Genomic DNA, 17,084 nt, shown 5'->3' with positions numbered 1-17,084 from the left:
CAGGTCTTTACTTTTTCCATACAGTCAAACTGTGAGCTGTGAGGATAGGCTTGGGCATCGAAAGAGAACCCTGTCTTGAGTGATGACTGCGGCATACTACTTATGCAACCGAAAAATGACAACGCCTTGCCGTTTGATGCCTTTCAAGCTATGCAGATCAACATTGGCTTATATGTACATGTACTGTACTTAGCTTAAAGTAGGATTGATCCATGTCGTAAGGGCGAGGGGCAGGCTGACCGCCCACTTTGTTCGGAAGAGTTGCCAAGAATCCTAGGGCTGGCGGGTTGGTAGGCTGTTGCGGAAGATGCTCCTACAGAGCACGTGACTAAGAGACCCTCGAGCACTAGCCACACTGTGGCTTGTCTCATCCGATCAGCCACATCCCCCATGTTATGCCGCGTCCCTACTTTGGTACCTGCGTCCCATCTTCCAGTGCAGTGTTCATCATCAATTCAAACCAACTCGCACAACGTTATTGACCTTTCTTCCTTCTGCTGCAAGTTCATACTACTCTTGTGATTACACCATCTTCTTTCAACACAATAATCATCAATTATACCTTTGTCTTTGCGCACCTTGGCCAAGATCGACCGACAAGATGTCCGGCCACGGCGACCCGGAGAGAGAGCAGGCAATAGAGCAATACAAGGCGAAGCTATTGGAATCAAGAGAATGGGAAGACAAATTAAAAACCCTCCGATTAGAGCTGAGAGGCCTTGAAAAGGAGTTCCAAGTCACCGAGGACAACATCAAGGCACTGCAAAGCGTTGGCCAGATCATTGGAGAGGTGTTGAAACAACTCGATGAGGAGAGATGTATGGCACCCCTGCACACTGGTCCACCATCAAGCTAATGTCTTGCAGTCATCGTCAAAGCATCATCTGGTCCTCGATATGTCGTTGGTTGCCGATCCAAAGTGGACAAGGCCAAACTGAAGCAAGGTACGAGAGTGGCACTAGACATGACCACCCTCACAATCATGCGAATGCTCCCCCGAGAAGTCGATCCGCTAGTCTACAACATGTCGCTCGAAGACCCAGGCCAAGTGTCATTTGCAGGTATCGGTGGTTTGAACGATCAGATCAGAGAGTTACGAGAAGTCATTGAGCTGCCGTTGAAGAACCCAGAACTTTTCCTGCGGGTTGGTATCAAACCTCCCAAAGGTGTGTTGCTGTACGGCCCTCCGGGCACGGGAAAGACCTTGTTGGCAAGAGCAGTGGCAAGCAGTCTCGACACAAACTTCCTCAAAGGTGTGCATGCACTTCTCCTATTAATACGAGTCGCATCTACTAACATGTGTTCAGTGGTATCATCTGCCATCGTTGACAAGTATATTGGCGAATCTGCGAGGCTGATCCGAGAAATGTTTGGTTATGCAAAAGAACACGAACCTTGTATCATCTTCATGGATGAAATCGATGCCATCGGAGGACGAAGATTCAGCGAGGGCACATCGGCGGATCGAGAAATTCAGAGAACATTGATGGAACTCCTCAACCAACTAGACGGCTTTGACTACCTCGGAAAAACCAAGATCATCATGGCAACCAACCGACCCGACACACTTGACCCCGCCTTGTTGCGAGCTGGACGATTGGATCGAAAGATTGAAATTCCCCTGCCCAACGAAGTTGGCCGGTTGGAGATTCTCAAGATTCACGCCGCAGGAGTTGTCACTGAAGGCGACATTGATTTCGAAACCGTGGTCAAGATGAGTGACGGCCTGAACGGAGCAGATTTGAGAAATGTCGTGACAGAAGCCGGGTTGTTTGCCATCAAAGACTACCGGGACGCGGTCAGCCAGGATGACTTCAACAAGGCGGTGAGGAAGGTAGCCGAGTCCAAAAAGCTTGAGGGCAAGCTGGAGTACCAGAAACTGTAAGATGATGGTCTGAGGCAGGGGCGTTGGCGAAGCATAGCGTTGGATTTTGAGATCCGATCATTGGCATTCCCAATTTGTCTCAGCTAGAGATAATTCAAGGGTGGCCGAGACTTGCAGGGGATTCGATCGACATGGTGAAAGCTTTGGTCACTACACGATGAAGCCGCTGCGTGTATCAACAACTGGTCAAGTTATAGGAGATTGACATTTGGTCTTCAATAATGCAACGAGGTGATCCCATGCTTAAGCTGGGTTGAACTGTGCCTGAACGAAAGAGAATGTAAGGATATGTCAATATGCTTGACCGTAAATCATTACCAACAGTTATACGGCGCTGCATTCGAACATTGATGCGTTCAACCTTTGAGGTTCCCTACATGGCCAGGAACCCATGGGAGAAAGGTGTTTGACATGGAGTTGTTGCCATCTCTGATCTCTAGTGTGCACTGTCTTGGTTGTTCTACTTGGGAATCTTCATCTAGCAGCAGAAACCCCACAAGACTTACCCAATTGTGTCGAGTTGACCTCATTGCGGCCCAAGTTGGCTGGCACTATATTTCCAAGAAGCGGCCCATGGCTTGGAGATGAAACACCAGAGTTGTTTGAGATATTTATAGTACTAGAACATGAACATATGTATGTAAGAACACCTTGCCTTGTAGGAATATAATCATATTTACAGATGCGGATCCCAATCTACCTGCAGTGCAATTATACTATCACTGTTTTACGACAACTTATCCTCACACGAGTGGAGGGAACCTACAGGGTATTGACCTTGCATCTCCAGGCAGCCAGATTGGTAGAGTGACCAACATGGCCACAAGTGGTGTACTGGCCTCGATCAATCAAGATTCTTGTTCTTTATCATAAGCTGAAGCCTGACTATTTCTTGTCGAGTGGGTTTCGGTTTCTCGAACACGAATCTGCCTCCCTACTCATTTATGCTCTGAGGGGAGCAACACGGTTGTCTAGACCGTCTTCCAACCAAATATGCATTTCCTCACCTGGATGTTTCTGTGTATTGCTTCTATCGCCATACCCGGTGTACAGGGCAGATCATGGGAGGCAGGAGATACCTGTCCGTCGGAAATCGCCGTCACAATTCCCAACTACTCGATGGTGGGACAAAGAGAATCCACACCTCAATTTCAGTCCATGTCCGACGTCCACGCCGCTCTCAAGACGTGTGCTAATATCACCTCTTTGGATCTGCGTGTCACTCTGCTAGGCTGTAGTGAATGGCCTGATCGGTGGAATTTCCCTTTCTCGTTGGCACGCAACGAGACCTACCCGTCATTGCAGAAGCTCAAACTCGAGGGATATAATTTCGTACAACGTCCGTGGGATGAAACCAGGCTGGCGAAATCACCATCACTGCTGAGGTTGGCTGAGACTGTCAATCGGATTACCTTGGGCAGAGCAGCTCGATACAGTGAAGACCTCCGAGTCACCGAAAGCCAGCGACAGATGACTAACCTAGATCTCTGGCTCCAAGCTATGGATTGGAGCAAGATTCAAGAGCTGAGCATAGAGTGCGACAGACACTTTATGAATAAGACTCCGAGTTACTTGACAGGGTTGAAAAAACTGGAGATTGATGGACACGATGTCCAGAGTACCACACGATTCATTGACAGCCTGGTCCCTGACTCGTTGACACACCTGAGTTGGACTGGGCCACGAGATCCTAGAATATTGTCGGCCGTGGCCGCTCATCAATCAAAGTCACTCGAGTACCTCGATCTGCACAGTATTGAAGTACTGGGAGTTCCAAGTCTGGAGTTTAGTGAAGCCCAGATCCGCTCCGGTCTGGCTCAACTGACCAACCTGAGCCATCTGTCAATCAACATACCGCGCAACGGTAGCTGGCCTCTCGAAACCCTTTCTGCGATTTCATCCTGCCCGTCGTTGAGGACGCTCGAACTCTGGCTCGACATTGCATCCGAGTGTCGCCACCAAAAACCCGAGGAGCATTACTTTGGTAGACCGAGTGTAAATGACACCTGTACGGGAGCCAAGCAATATCGCCAACCGTACCTCAACGAGATGACAGCCACAGAGGCCATGGTTTACCTTCGCGAGAACAAGATCGGGAAGCAACTGACAAATGTCACATTCTGGACAGGCGATTGGAGTCGTCCCTGGGACGGACCTCTCTATTCCCCACCATGGATCGAGCATCGGAATGCAAAAGTGGTCTGCAGTGTGAGTGAAGCTGATAGAGTCACTTGCGTAGTCGAGGAGGGACAGAATTATTGGGAAGGGAGCAAATATGGGGATGACTTCTGGGACAGGGATGAAATGCACGTTTATAGAGAGTGATTGAGCTGCTGGACAAGCCTTGTTAGGTGGTTCTAGGCTTTCTCCCTCTCCCCACCCAAACCCTATTGCACCTACCCAAAGCCCCAAAGCCCCAAAGCCTTGTCATAACTGCCACTGAGGCAAGTATACTCCAACGAACTAAGTAGCTACGGTGGACCTTGACACGCATGGTGCAGAGCAACATAGCACGTGCCACACCAACAACATTCATCCATCCCCTCCACCCTCTGTTACACACTCTCATTTCATCTTGTTTTCAACCATGCCTGTCACAATGTAGCCAACAACCCATACTTTGCTTCCTTAACCCCCAGGTCATGTCCCTTCCTCGACAAGCACCAACCCATGCAGCATCATCGTCTTCATCCCCACCACCATCCACCAATGATCCCTCTCTGCGCCGACCAGGCAGTGGTGCCTCTCTTCGATCGCCTCCTCCCACTCAACCTCGAGGCCTTCTTCCATCTCCACATTTTGCGGACGACCCGACATCCACTGCCAACCCCACTGATTCAGGCGTAGAATATTCTGAACACGCTGTCGGCGACGGCGACGGCGATCATGAATCCTACAACCAAGATCATGGCACCGACCATGAACACGACCACGACCACGACGATGCCCATGCCCCACCACTCCCAGATTCTTTCCAGCCATTCTTCACCCTAGTTCAAGACACCGTGACAAACCAACACTTCCATCCCACAGTCCACTATATCTTTGCCGACGATGATTCAGATCTCATTTCCGAAGCAGCCTGTCGAAGTCTTGAGATCCTCGATCCCAGCCAGCAGCTCCCTCCTTCCAAGAGTGGCCAGTCTGTATTGCACGGACATGGCTCAGACAACGGACTGGATGAACATGAACATGGTCATCTGAGCCCACGCCTCCCACCGGCCAGCCCTGGAGTCAGAGAGCATTATCTGATTCTCGATGTTCAGCCTCGCTCGGCCCCTCCTCCTGGCATTCTCCCTCAGCAACAATCCCTGCTCCAGATGCACACTCAAGCCTCTCAACAATCTCAATCTATCCAGCCGTCCTCGTCCCCCGCACCGACTTCCATCCCAGCACCGGCCCCCTTCACCATCGTCAAAGCCACAAGCCTTTCGGCCGAATGGCAAGTCTTGCGTACCAAAATCACCACTGCCCCCACTATCGGTGACGATGATCAAGACGACGGCCTGATGCTGATGATCCAAGGTCGAGGTAACACACCTGCCACTCTCTCCACGCCTGGTATTTCTGGTGGAAATCCAGCCGACAAAGCTAAAGAGAGAGAGGCAGACAAGGATCGCGAGTCAATGGAAGATCTGATTGAGCAGTTTCAACGACGTATGGATGAAACCAAGCAAATCCTTGACGCAGTGGATGGAGGGACTGATGAATAGAGGTTCGAGTTGTCTTCTCAGCTTCCCACCAGCCGTCTCTGGGCCATAGGGGAACATACAAACACATCCCTGACCAGATACTCTACATCAGCATTAGGTCGGCTCACATGGCCTTCATGTTATTTTTCTTGTCGCACTCTCTAGCATAGCCAGCGACGATGAGCCTTGATGACATTCAAATTTGTGTGTTATTGTTAACAATGGAAAGAATTCTTCCAACTTGCCATCCCGCTGTTGTTCGATTATACTATGATTCTCCTCCCCTATGATTCATGTCCGCCTGAGACGATGCATATTGTACATCCATCCCCCCTCTTTCTTGGCCAAAGAGCACCGATAGACCGAATCCAACGCCTCGCTTGCCCATGATTGTAGAACTAATTGCATTTCCATCCGCGCTGAACATGGGGGTATCTAGCTCCTTGGACAAAAGAAAACCTTGCACACCGTGCGTTCTTCCCACCGCAAGCCCAAACGCATCGATCGTCCCTGGCCTAGTCTACATTTCATCCCTCTACTCACTCGGTTGGAGTGCTCCTCAACCTTCTTCCACCACCAACACTACTGGAGAAGTTCTCCGCTCCCAGGCCAGCGGCCCCCAAGTTGGCAATCGTGCTTCTTGTCGCCCTCGTCTGCTTCATAGGGAGACGAGACTCCACCACAGCGTTCGTCGTCGCGTGCCGTTTCAGTGGGGGTTGTCCACTCCCACTGCCGAGACTTTTGCTAAAGTCTATCAACACCGGTTTCTGCTCGCCCATGCCCTTCTGATCGTGAATGGCCGGGTTATTGGACAAGGATGACGCGTAGGCTGGATGGTTGGAGTCGGACGACGATGTTGGCCGAGGTATTAGATTCACGTCAAGCTCTTTCAGCCCAGCTTTCACGTCCAATGGCAGGCTGATGGTGTGGTTTTGGCTGTCATGAGAGTGACCAAACTTCGAATCAGCTGGCTTACCAGCATCCATATCCCTCGCGTCGTTGAACACCTTGGTCTTGCTCGGGCTGGGCACTTTCGATGGCGAAATAGCCCCTTTACGTGGTGAGCCCATCTTTCGCGGGGAACGTCCAGGTGTTTTCGTGACTGGCGGTGTTGTGGAAACTGCGTGGGGATCGGGCAACCCCCTGCGCCTGGCTGTGATTGATTCGTGCTTTTGAGTCTTTGGCAGATTGGTAGGATAATGCCATTCACGTTTCTGTGGTGTTTCTCCCGTTGGCGCATAGTCGGTCATGCTCCTCTTCGACATCTCAAGTCGAAGCTCCCGTAGTGGTAATCTGGTATCGCTCCGGAGACTTGCCACCAGATCCCCAATATCCGTGGATTGTGTCTTGTAGTCCTCATCGAATTGATCAAAAGCAGCGTTCGATTCAGTCGTGTCTTTTTCAAGTGCTTTGAATCCCTCGCGCCCCTCCAATACCAGCTGCCCGAGACGTTGAAGACGCTCTGAATGATGATCATCATTTTGAGACCGAGCGCGGGTCACGAATTCGTCCAGAGCTGCCATCTGCGTCGCCATTTCTTGCAGTTGTGCATCGACTATCATGACTGTCTGCTCGTGAACTGCCTTGGTTGACTTTTGGATGGCCGTGTTGCGAGTGTTGATGCCCTATTCACCGTTAGTACGATTCATAATCACGATATGTTAGGGGGTATTACCGTCCAATCTGTCTTCATTTTAGACTTGACCTCATCCCGGGATTTGACCACTCTGGCCAAAAGCTCTTCGCCCCGAATGGTCCATTTGTCCATTCCCGTTCGGTACACCGTGTCTGCAGCCTCAAACTTTTCAGTTTCCTCCATCATGTGGCCTTGAGCATTCAGCAGTTTGGTAGACATTGTTTCATGCCGTCGCGAGGATGACTCGTCGATCATTGCACATAGTTGTTCCTTCAACCGATCACGCTCCTCCTGCGAAGCCCGATGCTCTTCTTCAATAATGGTCTGGAGTTGAGTAGACGTCGTCAAATTCGCCTCAATGTTGGCTCGATTGGCAGCCTCAAGGGCGGACCTAAGGTCGTCGGCTTCCTGTCGTTGAGACGATAGCTGCTGGGTGAGGTCGTCGAACAGAGTTTTAAAGTCCTTACCCATGCTGCTATAGGAAGAGTGCAGTTGTGTATGGAACTGCTCCAGCTCTGAGATGACTTCTGCAGAGATCTTTGCAGCAGCCTCGGAAAGTCCATTGAGACCTTCGCCCACCTTTTCCTTGACTTGTTCCCGGAGGACCTTGATCTCTTCCAGAACGTTGTTCATGGCATCTCTTGCGTCACTAGAGTGATCTTCGACTGTCTTGCAGTTCGCACCTAATTCATCCGCCTTTGCCATGATCAGCTCCCCGGATCTTTGAAACCGAGCCTTTTCAGAGTCAAGAAATCGTTCGATTCGGCTAGACCCAGAGTTAATTATCTGAGAGTGAGCGGCTTCAAATTCACTCAGGCGTGCCTCAATCATGTCCGAGATGTCGGCGACCTGACCGATAGAGATACTCCAAGAGCGACTGTTCAGGGCATGAAGTTCTGAACGGCGTCTGAGCTTTGCTTCCAAGCCGCTGAGATCACCCAGGGACTGACCAATTGTCGAGACCAAGTCGGTTCCAATGCCAAACAGAGCATCTTCCGTCGCTTGATGCGCTTGACGAATCGCCTTTTCATCTTCGAGAAGCTCGTTGGTGTCAGCAACAGCGGCTTCTGCCTTGACCAACACATCCTTTGTACTCTCCAGAATTGTTCTGGTTGATTCGTTGTCACGCTTGAGAAGGGTGAAGTTGTTGGTCAGACTGAACAATTCTTGAACTTTGTTCCGGAGACTAGACTCCATTGTCTCAATACGCGCGCGTTGCTCATCACTTAGGATTCGTCTCGATTCACTCTCGACTGTGATTTCCTCGTACTGCTCGTTTGTTAGGTATACACCATTTCTTTGCCTTGTTGCGATCAATTCGCTTTTCAACTTTTCAATTTCGTTGGTGTACTCCCTCAGTAATGTCTTTTTTGAGATGGTGGAATTGACCTGTGGCTTGTTGCGAATGTTTTTGGCGCGGAAGGCATAATCCAGGGTCGATATGGTCTCTTCCAGGTTGCTCTTCGCGGGCGAGACGGTAGCGATAATGCAGGTCTTGGTTCTACCGCCGAGAGAGTCTTGTAGCAGGCGCGTGAGTTTGGACTCTCGGTATGGGATGTGCGAACTTCGATCCACAAGGGCGTTGATAACGCGCCCGAGGGTCAGTAAACTCTTGTTGATCAAGCCCGCCTCAGCAGCTCTTTTGTTTTCTGCCCCGCTTCGCTGGATGTTTTCACTACCGGCCAAATCGACCAAGTTCAGCTTTCCTGCACAGATGTAATCTTCTCCTGTCTCGCTGACTTTCTTAAGATAAGTTGTGATGGTGAAGACGGTGTGACTGCGGGAGCTGAGGTCATTGCACTTTGTTGCTGCAACTTGGCGCCGATGACTCCCGCGTTGTAGTAGTTGTATGCCGGCAGCGGCGGTCTTGATGTGGGTTTCCTCCATGCCTTGTACCATGGTGGCGGTTTGGCTTTTCTTGCTAGAGTCGTCATAGATTTTGAGCTTGACGGAGTCGTCCATGGATAACAGGTCTTTTAACTCTTCGTTGTACAATTCGATGAAGGAGCACTTGACGGAGCACTCGACTTCATCCGAATCGAGCTTTTGAAACAATGAATATAGAACACGAGGGATTATACCGGCCGCATCGGACAGGAGACCAAGCGTGTCGGTCATGTCGCCTGACATGGTATATGTCTTTCCAGTACCGGTTTGGCCGTAGGCAAAGATGGTGCAGTTGAAGCCGGTCAACATCTCGTCAAGGATGGGAGCAACCACATCTTCAAAGATGATGGCCTGGTCTGCAGCGGGTGAGAAGACCTTGTCGAACTGGTAGGTTTTGTTGCTGATGGCATTCGGGCCCATGGATAGATCGACTGTCTTGCCCCGTACGCCACTGGTTGAAACGACGACGCCACTGTTCTCGCGAACTTCGCGATCACTGCGTCCTCGGCAGCGGACCACGACATTGATGTTTGTCTCTTCGCCATGGTCTGCTTCAAAGTCTCTTTCCTTTCTCTTGCTACCAGCAGAGGCTGCACTGCTCGAGCTGTGCGACAGGGCAGGTGAGGGTGCACGACCCGTGATGGAGGCATGATGGCTGTTATGCGGTCTAGGAGGCGGTCGCATAGAAGTGCGCGATGAATGAGTGCCTGCACGGTTGAAAGCCATGATCTATTGCGAGGCCCTCGTGAATGGCAAACATTCGTAAAGTCAAGGTAGAGGTTGTGGTATCTGCATGAATGAAGATGTGGAATGGTGTCTTAGAGATGCATATCGGGAACTTTGACCTTGTGACAGATAATGGGGCCGCGGGTCATGGACAGGGGCTATGGAGGGCTGATAGTGGTCCGTAGTGAAGGTGATGGGTGTGGTGGTTCAAGCCAGGCATTGGTGGTGGACCTCGAGTGTGTGAGTAGCGAGTGGTTTGTTTACATGCGAGTAAACAAAGGCAAGCGCCAAAAATTGTGGTTGGTGGGAGGTGTGGCTACAGCGGATCACCAACGTCACTTTAAGTTAAATTGCTCCGCTGCACCGGTGACACCCCCTCCTGCCCCTGCGCTGAACATCTTCAGCGCTCATTGGTTCGTTTGGACGACATCTCTCTTGGTCTGCCAGTTTGTGGTCCTGTAAGATATCCCATAACATAAGCCTGCCCTTCTGGACATCCTTCCTGTATTCGAAATCTGCCACATTATATGCTCGAGATGGGTGACCCACCACTCAAAGCTGTGGGTTCACTGCAAATCCAGCCGGAGCGAGCATTAGGGTGGATAAGTGAGTTTCAATCATCATTGCCATGTCTGTTGACACATAGTGGCTTTCAGCTAACGGAAGATACCTTTTGTAGCGCTTGGATCCTCTCTCTACCACGTTATCACCAGGCTGAAGGCATCGCCAGAACAATTCCCAACTCTTGAAATCTCGTATACACCATCGACTCCCCTTTCCAACCCCGTCATTTTAAGTCTCGCGTCTAATGGTCTGAGACTTCGGTTTGACGGACCCGACCAACGACTCAGACTGATCGAGATTCTGGACTTCTCCCTGGTTGCCGTCACTTACAAGAACATCGACCTGGTTCGGCGTACGAAGAGTTCCGAGGAAGCCAACATCGAGGATCCAACTCAATTAGGGCCCTCCTTCAAGCACGTGTACAATCGTCTGTTTGGCCCAACATATGCTGGAGAATACATTCAACCTTTGTCTGGTAAAACCACTGGGACGTATGTACTATCATATCCCGGCTTGGCCTTCACATTCCCTGTCAAACACAAGTCATGGTCCGACAAGGTTGACTTCGTGTCGCTACTATCCTCCAATGCCACTGGTCCCGCATTGTCCATGGCGATATTTTCGGGTAACTCTTGGACTGAGGCCCGGACCACTCTGTACAACAAAACGCCCACGTTGCCTCGGATGCCCACGATTGGCGGCAAACTTGGTGAAGTGACACCGGACGAAGTGGAGGAAGTGAGGGTGCTCGGTGGTGGGAAGTTGGAACTGGTGAGGCGAAGCCTGGCACCTTTTGCGATGACGTTGAATGAGACCACCCCACAAGACATTGTGGCTGAGCTGGGACCTCCAGATGCAATCTACCGAAAGCATGACAGACGAATATCAATACATGCAACAGGTCACCCCGTACGGCGGCGAGTCAGTATGTCTCCCGGACTGGACCCGCAGGCTATTGATACGGACCAATCTTCAATACAGAGTTATACCGAGGACTCTGATATCGAAGCTGAAAGCCGAGAGGACAAGACAGGGGACTCAACAGACGAATGCTTTTACAACTACTTAAACCACGGATTTGATATTTTGATTGCCCGGCCCAACAACAAGTCAGCTCCGTTCCCTGGCGGAGCAGCGGCCGACTCGGTCAGTTGGAATTCCAGTGCACTTCTGGTTGCGACCAAGATCTTCCTCCATGGCAACGTGCCTGGATCCTTTTCGTTTAATCGACATCGGCGAAGTCGCTGGGTGATACGGACAAGCAACGAAAGTCAAGGTTCGGTGCTGACTTCCGAGATGAAGTTCCAAGAGATATCATCAGCACTTAAAGACTTGTGGCGAGATAGCTACAAGGATGAACATGAAGAGAAGCAGATGCAAAGAGGGATGGTTTTGAATCGAGGGTGGGAGGAGAGTCCTGAGAGCTCTATTGAGCTACTGGGAGACATGGAAGAAAGTCCGACACGAGAGACAGCAATCGACAGCTTTAGTGCGGATGGGAATGGAGGTTTGAGCAACACTGAATTGTTTGGATTCCCTGGGTTGTTGTTTGAGGTCCTTAAGAATGACACCATCAGCTGCTTAACTGTGTTTTGAACCTTGGGGTGAGAATGTCGGATTCCATGAATGATGAGACTATATACCAGATAGATGAGGCCGGCCGGACGACGCAATATCAGTTATAGCGTAATTATAGTTGCCTGATGGTGATAAGATGACTACAGGAGGATTACTGGATACACGTCGTCCCTCCGCAATACCCGGGTGACGAATCTGTCCTCAGGCGCTTCTGCGAAGAAAAACGGAGTAGTACTCCGTAGTGGCATACGCGGGGATCAGTCTTACCCTTTGGGTAGCCCCGGTCGCCTAAAAGCGTCTGTTTTCCGGCGGGGGCTTTACCTAACGAGGGCAGCCAGGGTTCTTGATTGGAGGTCTTGGAGGAGAAAACTCCAAGTTGTACCTGTAGCTTCCAACCTTGATTGACTGCACCTTCCCCACCATAAGGTACTACGGAGTACCTGTCATTATCGCCTAGCACCTCAGAAGAGTGAGGGGAGAGTCCGCCCCAGGTCGCTTTAGGCATCCTTAGAGGCCAGCCAGGCAGATTAGGTGCCGTTCCAAGGATACTACTGCCTGCCTACCACAATTAACAGTACGGAGTAGTGAATAATTATCACGACTGGTGAGTGGATGACCAAATTGAGTACCTTCCCCTGCTTCCACACACACACAATCTTGGACCGAGGGGACCATCGCACTTGCCCACTCACCCTCACCCACTGTGCCACCAACTTTCACAAGCCACAGCCACTTCCAGATCCGCTCCCACCTCCCACTCCCACTTCCTCCATCTCTTGTCTGCCCTTGAAGCCCTTCCTTAGACTCAACTCAAACCCTCATCCACCCGTTCCTGTCTCTTACTCAGAGCATAACGGACTGCGAGGTTCCTTCTGCCATATATCGTTTGTCCCATGTATTCGTCCTCTATCACAGTCGCCTGCATCCAGGTCTTGTTGACCTTCCTCCATTCCTAGCGAAGATGCTTGCCCATCACTACCCTTCTTCAACGCTTCGCCACAAACGCAAACCAGCACACAACACTCCGGGTAATGCCACAATCCTCCTCCCACTCTTCACTCACTGTCCTGCGATCGACACTGCACCATCGCTTGACCATGTCTCTGTTTGTTGCCTGTGAATCATGGCTGACTTGTAACAACTCCAATTATAGCAATCCGCAGTCAACTTTTGCGCATCTGACTGAGCCTTTTCCAATTCACCCTCAAACAGCGCACCCTGTCGTCCCTCATTAAACAATGCGACAACAACAGAAGAAGGAGGCGTCGCCTCTTTCTTTGATGCGGTGCCTTGTTGATGACACTATATTGACTAGAAATATTCAAGAGATTGAAACATGGGTATCTCAAGGACTGGTTGTCCTCGTTGTCCCCCTCTACAGTACGATCCTTGCCCCCACATTGTTCTGCCCACCTGATCTATAGCCACTGACATTTCCAGCCCTCGAGCGCCTGCACATCTTGAAGAAGGACTCGTCCCAAATCGGTGTCAATGCCCGGAAAGCTGTCAAGTTCCTCGACCGCTTCACCTCCTCCAGAGGCGACCTGTCTCACGACCCTATCATCCTGCAAGGCCCCGACGAACAGTATTCCTCTTGGTCTGAAGTCGAGGCGCATTATGGCACCGATGCCACAAAGACTGACGACGTCTCTCATCCAGCGGACAGACTCACCACCATCGACCCCAAGAAAGACCAGGTGAACGAGTTGTCGTTGCCTTCTGAACCCACCGCGGCTAGTTCCTTGTCTCAGCTCTTACTCGACAAGTTGAACTTTTCCAAACAGCCCACTGCGCCCTCGCCGATTTCCACTCCTCCTCTGTCACCCCCATCTTCTGGTCCCCAAAGTTCAAAGACAAGTCCTGAAGTCAAGTCTGCCACTCTGATCCGAAATGACAAGACTCCCGTTCCTCCCGCCCTGAAGCCTCTGCTCAACCCCGTCGTCTGGTACATGCACGAAAAGAAGGACGAATCCAGCGACACGTTCTTTTTCCTCACAAATTCGGCAGATACCATTCACCTGGCCCGTGATTTTGCCATTCCCACAAAGAACATCCACCAGCTAAGGAGCGCTCTCGGCCTAGATGAGACCGATGCTATATCTGATGATAAGGCAAAGAGGGACTCGGCAAGATCCACTGTTGAGCCTGAGCCAAAGGCCAAAACCCTCTTTAGCTACAACGATGTCGAAAGCGATGAGGAGGAACAAGTCGTCTTCAAGCCTCGCGGCCGTGGCTCGACTCCAGCATCGACCAATGGTAGGGGACACGCAACCATCAAGGGACGAGGTAGAGGAAAAGCTGCACGATCTCCAAGGCCAACTTTCAGTACACCCACTGTTCCATCACAGACGAAACCTCAGATTCCCATTGAGGAGATCGACCCCGATTCTTTCGACCGAGGCGGCTTTGGACGTGGTAGTACTCCACTCGCCAATGTCGGCAATCATACCCATGGGGCCTACAACAGTCCCCGCACTTATGGCCAACGAGGGACGCAGACCCAGCCAGGAAGAGGCGGTGGCAGTTCTCGTGGTGCAGCTCGAGGCGGTGAACGAGGCAGTTCTCGAGGCAAGGGCCGCCTGTTCGTTCCTTAGACTAATGGGCTGGCGTAGGAACCCAGTATCCTGCGATCATTGATCTTCATTCTCCTATGCAAGAGCCAGCATTTAAATGCTCCGCAGCATGCATTTACTTGTCGATGACGACGCTGAAACGCGATCATATTGACCTCGACCGTCCCACCAAGGCATCACGGGCGCAGCATCGTGGAACAACGCGTTTCACAACCTGTTGACGCCTGCCTGATCGGCCGAGCCTTGAATCACGGCGGCAATTCGATCTCTCTCAAAAGTGTACACCCATCTCGACATTGCCGTCTCGGCAGAGTCCACAAATGTTGACTAATGGAACACCGAGCGAACTATTCGAACGAAGGGCGCTGGCAAGCAACAAAACAGAGTCGAAACATGCGAAGATAACTTTATTTTGACAGCGAGCTTCTCCTGGTGTTAGACCAGAAGAGCACGCGTCCACTCATTTAGCATATGAAGGTACAGGCGCTTACAGCCCAGCCACAGCTGCCATCGAAGATCCTGTGAAGCCGAATCCGCGAGAAGTCACCTAGTGATTTGGCGAGGATGGGAGCAGAACACGGGGCCTGACGATTATTCAGCTCCAAGTGGCTAGAAGTGGAGGAAATATTCTTTCTAGCTTAGATAGTACACTCTCATTGAATCACATTGTCAAGTTATACGGAAAAGGTGCTCTGTTATGCTGTCGTTCTCTCTCCACACTGTGAAGATGATCTATTTCTAGGTGTTTTTGATTCGACTATCAAATCCATTTTCATTTCAACTGGTTGAGAAAATTACCCCTTGAGCCGGCACTCTGGCAGGACGGGACCAGGCTGGGCGATGTTGAGGGCAAACGTCGCGAGGATGACCATTCTGCAAATGATAACTACAAGTCAACTCTTGAATTCGACTTGCCGAGAGGGGTGGTAATAGAGAGGAAAGGGTTGGAAGGTAGGGATCGGATCTCGCCTACGTACATGCTTTCAAGAGCGATGAATAGAGGTTCATCGTGAAAGAGATGACCAAAGTACCCTGCCTTCAATTCTGCAATCCGGTAACAACACCGAATGAGAATCAACACGGTCGATAATGTGAGGAAGACGAGAAAGATCTGGAATGGTCGGTTCGACAGAGGCGGTAGTTGATGGTATTTATGACCACCGCCATCGCCATCGACATTACGACTAGTAACTTGAACCGACGTAGTTGTTTGTGTCAAGGCCGCCTCATCAGTAGCAGTCATCTCAACCTGGGAAACGTTCAAGGGGAAGTTGACATGTTGAATACCTTTCCCATGCCTCCGCCAATAAAGGCCTGCATAATCGGCCGCGAGACAGAGGAACAGTGTCAACGTTGCAACTTGAAACCCCAGTCCGGCCAAGGTGAGATGTGTTCCAGTCGAATCGACACCGATGGAAATGCTTGAAACTCCACCGCCCGCGGCTTGCAGAACCAGCGAGATGAGGTCGCAGGGAATGAATAAGGCATACGCTATTCTGGGGTTGAGGCGGGAGCAAGTTGGACACAAGTGTATGATAACCTGGCTCAGTGTGACGTAGATGGCAGCGCAGATGAATGCTGGACTGAGAGTGATGGTGACTATATCTCAAACTGTGGGTTAGTGACAAGGGGATTGAGTGGGAGTGGGAGTAAAGGATAGACTCTAGTAAAGGAGTCAAAGGTCCAAGCCTCGACGACGCCGTTGGGAAACATGAGGGACATACCCATCGCAATGACAAAGGCCGGGAAATTAAAAGGATTAAAGTAGAGTGAAATCCGCCCAACATACCCAATCACCTCTCCAGCACATCCACACAGGATGGCACCAGCGAAAAAGAACGTCTTGTTCCGCCATCCCTGGTACAGATGGATAAAGAATGCCATGCCGAATAGACACGCAAAGACGATATTAGCTGCCAGGGAGGGACGGTAGGTGAAAACACTCCATTTGACACTGCATAGGTCCAATGTACATGTCGACATTGGCCCATATGCTTGCCATGGTTCAGGAGGATTGGTTTCGTTGAAGTATTGCCCTTCCATTCTTGATCAATGAGAGGTTTGTGACACGAGGAACGACGATTGAAGGGGAGGTTTCATGTCAGTTGAGTAGTGATGATGAGACTGGGTGGCCTTTTTAATGGACACTCATAGCTAATTCATCCAGTTCACTTGAGTTGGGGACAGTCCCTTTGTTCAACCAACACCACTTGCAAGCTGATGCAGCTAAGTCCTCTCACTGACCGAATTGATTTCAAGGCCCCCGAATAAGAACAGAACGTTAGCTGAACCATGATCTGAGGCTCCTCGAAACCTTGACTGGAGCGGTAAGGGGTAAGGACATGTCGCAGAAAATCATAAATCTAGGCATTTGTCTGACTTGGCTCGTTTGGAAACCTGTGAGGCTGGGACTGTTCAAACGGTTGGAGGACTTCATCCAGATTACAAGGTTGCAGTAAAATGCCACTCCGTCCCGCTGTTCACTCTGGATCCAAGCAAGAACAAAGAGATCTCGCATGGAAGACGTGGTGACATGAGAATGT

General features: G+C 50.7%; 5 protein-coding genes across 6 annotated transcripts; 4 read left to right on the top strand and 1 right to left on the bottom strand.

Moving 5' to 3' along the window:
* The first annotated feature begins 443 nt into the window (after positions 1-443).
* On the top strand, positions 444-2,547 carry PV10_02444 (26S protease regulatory subunit 10B). Its single transcript, XM_016366761.1, has 3 exons — positions 444-818; positions 867-1,253; positions 1,308-2,547. The coding sequence occupies exons 1-3, from the start codon at positions 602-604 to the stop codon at positions 1,883-1,885; spliced, it is 1,182 nt and encodes a 393-aa protein (XP_016226279.1). The 5' UTR covers positions 444-601; the 3' UTR covers positions 1,886-2,547.
* Positions 2,548-4,449: 1,902 nt separating this feature from the next.
* Positions 4,450-5,821, top strand: PV10_02443 (uncharacterized protein). The gene has a single exon (XM_016366760.1). The coding sequence runs from the start codon at positions 4,528-4,530 to the stop codon at positions 5,596-5,598; it is 1,071 nt and encodes a 356-aa protein (XP_016226278.1). The 5' UTR covers positions 4,450-4,527; the 3' UTR covers positions 5,599-5,821.
* A 98-nt stretch (positions 5,822-5,919) lies between these two features.
* Positions 5,920-9,909, bottom strand: PV10_02442 (uncharacterized protein). Its single transcript, XM_016366759.1, has 2 exons — positions 7,253-9,909; positions 5,920-7,202 (listed from the first exon to the last, which is right to left on the bottom strand). Exons 1-2 carry the CDS (start codon positions 9,824-9,826, stop codon positions 6,117-6,119), a joined length of 3,660 nt encoding a protein of 1,219 aa, XP_016226277.1. The 5' UTR covers positions 9,827-9,909; the 3' UTR covers positions 5,920-6,116.
* A 359-nt stretch (positions 9,910-10,268) lies between these two features.
* PV10_02441 (uncharacterized protein) lies at positions 10,269-12,108 on the top strand. The gene is made up of 2 exons (XM_016366758.1): positions 10,269-10,432; positions 10,506-12,108. Exons 1-2 carry the CDS (start codon positions 10,354-10,356, stop codon positions 11,984-11,986), a joined length of 1,560 nt encoding a protein of 519 aa, XP_016226276.1. The 5' UTR covers positions 10,269-10,353; the 3' UTR covers positions 11,987-12,108.
* Positions 12,109-12,734: 626 nt separating this feature from the next.
* On the top strand, positions 12,735-15,221 carry PV10_02440. Of its 2 annotated transcripts, XM_016366757.1 has the most exons (3): positions 12,735-12,996; positions 13,122-13,348; positions 13,409-15,221. In XM_016366757.1, exons 2-3 carry the CDS (start codon positions 13,207-13,209, stop codon positions 14,560-14,562), a joined length of 1,296 nt encoding a protein of 431 aa, XP_016226275.1. In that variant the 5' UTR covers positions 12,735-12,996; positions 13,122-13,206; the 3' UTR covers positions 14,563-15,221. The 2 variants fall into 2 exon arrangements, with proteins under 2 accessions (XP_016226275.1, XP_016226274.1); XM_016366756.1 differs by having other exon boundaries at positions 12,735-13,348.
* The last annotated feature ends 1,863 nt before the right edge of the window (positions 15,222-17,084 follow it).

Source organism: Exophiala mesophila (genome assembly GCF_000836275.1).
Source record: "Exophiala mesophila strain CBS 40295 unplaced genomic scaffold supercont1.2, whole genome shotgun sequence".
In the NCBI taxonomy this organism is placed as follows: domain Eukaryota; kingdom Fungi; phylum Ascomycota; class Eurotiomycetes; order Chaetothyriales; family Herpotrichiellaceae; genus Exophiala; species Exophiala mesophila.
Note: the sequence above shows the minus strand (reverse complement) of the source record. Positions and strands in the feature narration are given on the sequence as shown.